General features: G+C 45.6%; 1 protein-coding gene across 1 annotated transcript in view; it reads left to right on the forward strand.

Moving 5' to 3' along the window:
- PDCD2 (programmed cell death 2) overlaps positions 1–1947 on the forward strand; it is a 10762-nt gene that overhangs the window by 4888 nt on the left and 3927 nt on the right. Inside the window, exon 7 of the mRNA XM_014542323.1 lies at positions 1780–1883. Within this exon, the coding sequence (XP_014397809.1) occupies positions 1780–1883 (104 nt within the window). The remainder of the gene's footprint in view (positions 1–1779; positions 1884–1947) is intronic.

The raw sequence follows: 1947 nt of genomic DNA on the forward strand, positions 1-1947 counted from the left end.
TAAGTCAAGGCCCCACTGTACTTGTTTCGTCTATCTCCTTTCCGAAAACCGACTTCTGCGCATGGGCCACGAAGTTTCAATCGCACTGTACGTGTGCGCCCGCACATGGTATTTTGTGAAAGAGCCACACTCAAGGGGCCAAAGAGCCACATGTGGCTCGCGAGCCGCGGTTTGCCGACCACTGAGTTAGAGCATGCACCTTTGGTGAAAAAGCAAAGCAAGCAAACCTATGCATGTGGCTTAGGAAGCGCTGACAGACTCTCGGCTAATCTGCAGAACCAGTTGGGTGGGGGTCTGGCATTATATACTCTCCTGTCTGTAGGTTTCAAAATTCCTCTGCTGGATATTTTGGTGCAGATTAATTCTCAAGGTCCCTGTTTATTTTGTTGTGTCCTTCCCAGAATTCATGAGAAGCACCTGGCAACTTTACCTTACCAAGCCTGAGACTGCTGGCTTCTCTGCTTAGGAAGTGAAACGGCCCTTTTTTCCTTTCCCCTCCCCCTCCCTTTCTGCATTCTCTCCTTAGGGAGGTTTTTAACCATTTGCTCTCAGTCCTTGGCTGGGGAAGATAATGACTTATTAGTTACATGCTAACTGCAAATTGCCCACACTGTTTGGGCTTGTTTTAACTTTGCTGCCTCGGTTTCCCTATTCCTCCTGCCCTGGAACCCTGTAATATGACCAGTTTTACACACATAATTTGGTTAATTCTCTAGAGCTGATCATACTCCAGAGCCTCTGCTGATCAGATACCTGAGAGGCTGATTGGCAGCAGCATTTATTCAACACTTACTCTGCACCAAGGGCTTCTGGGCATGACCTCATGAAAATCACAATTAATTAGCAACCCCATTTTGCAGTGAGGACTTTGAGGTTCTGGGTGTAACTTGTTTGGTCATGTAACTGACCCAAGTTGTTAGGTTTTAAATGGAGTTTGAGCTCACATCTCACTCACTAGAACTCAAGCTCTTAAGAACCACGTCAAAATTAGATTTTAGATTAGAATGTTGGCTTACTGGTCTATAGTTCATATAAGGACATCAGAAATATATAGTAATACTTGTCACAAAGATTAACTGCTGTTGGGGACAGCAGTGGTGCAGGTGGCTGGGGTCCTAGGAGCTAAGAGTGCAGAGGAACAAGCTGGCAGGACAGCTGAGCAGGTGGGACAGCTGGGAAGAGAAGTGTGAGGAGATTTGAAGTAAGAGTCCGGGTGGCATAAGGGTGATAGTGGTAAGAAGTGCTCATGGCCCGGCCTGGGTGGCTCCCTGTTGAGCGTTGTCCCATGAATCAAGAGGTCCTCAGTTTGATTCCCAGTCAAGGCACATGACCCGGTTGTGACTCGATCCCCAGCCAATGGATGTTTCTCAACTATATTTCCATCTCTCCCTCTCCCTTCTCTCTCTAAAATCAACAAAACCATTTTTTAAAAAAGAAGGGCTCACATTTGTTGAGTGCCCTAATGTGTACTGGGCACAGCGTCCTGATCCCAGGACTTGGGTCTGTTCTTTTAAATGTGAAACTTTACTGAAGAGAAGTCGTCACCAGGAACCTGGGTAGTGAATAGTGCTTCATGGAGCACCTGGAAATTCAGGTGGTCATGCAGAGCCAACCTGAAAGATCTTAAATAGGGAAAGCCCTTGGGAACATCTGGCCCTCGCTGTCTGATTCATTCAACACTTAGTTGGTTGTTTGAAACTGGCTGCCCGCAAGCAGTGTGAATTGTTGAGTCCTGGGGATGATTCCTGTTGCCATAATGGTTGTGTGGATGGTTTTTAGGTGAAGCACCTGCAGAAGAATTGGAATCCATGGCAAAACATGAATCCAGGGAAGATAAAATTTTCCAGGAGTTTAAAAATAAAATAGCCCTGGAACCAGAACAGGTAAAGTAGAACTCGCATGGTTCCCTCTTGTGTTCTTTTTTTTTTTTTTTTTTTTTTTTTTTTT

This window comes from Myotis brandtii, unplaced genomic scaffold (genome assembly GCF_000412655.1).
Source record: "Myotis brandtii unplaced genomic scaffold, ASM41265v1 scaffold1077, whole genome shotgun sequence".
Lineage (NCBI taxonomy): Eukaryota > Metazoa > Chordata > Mammalia > Chiroptera > Vespertilionidae > Myotis > Myotis brandtii.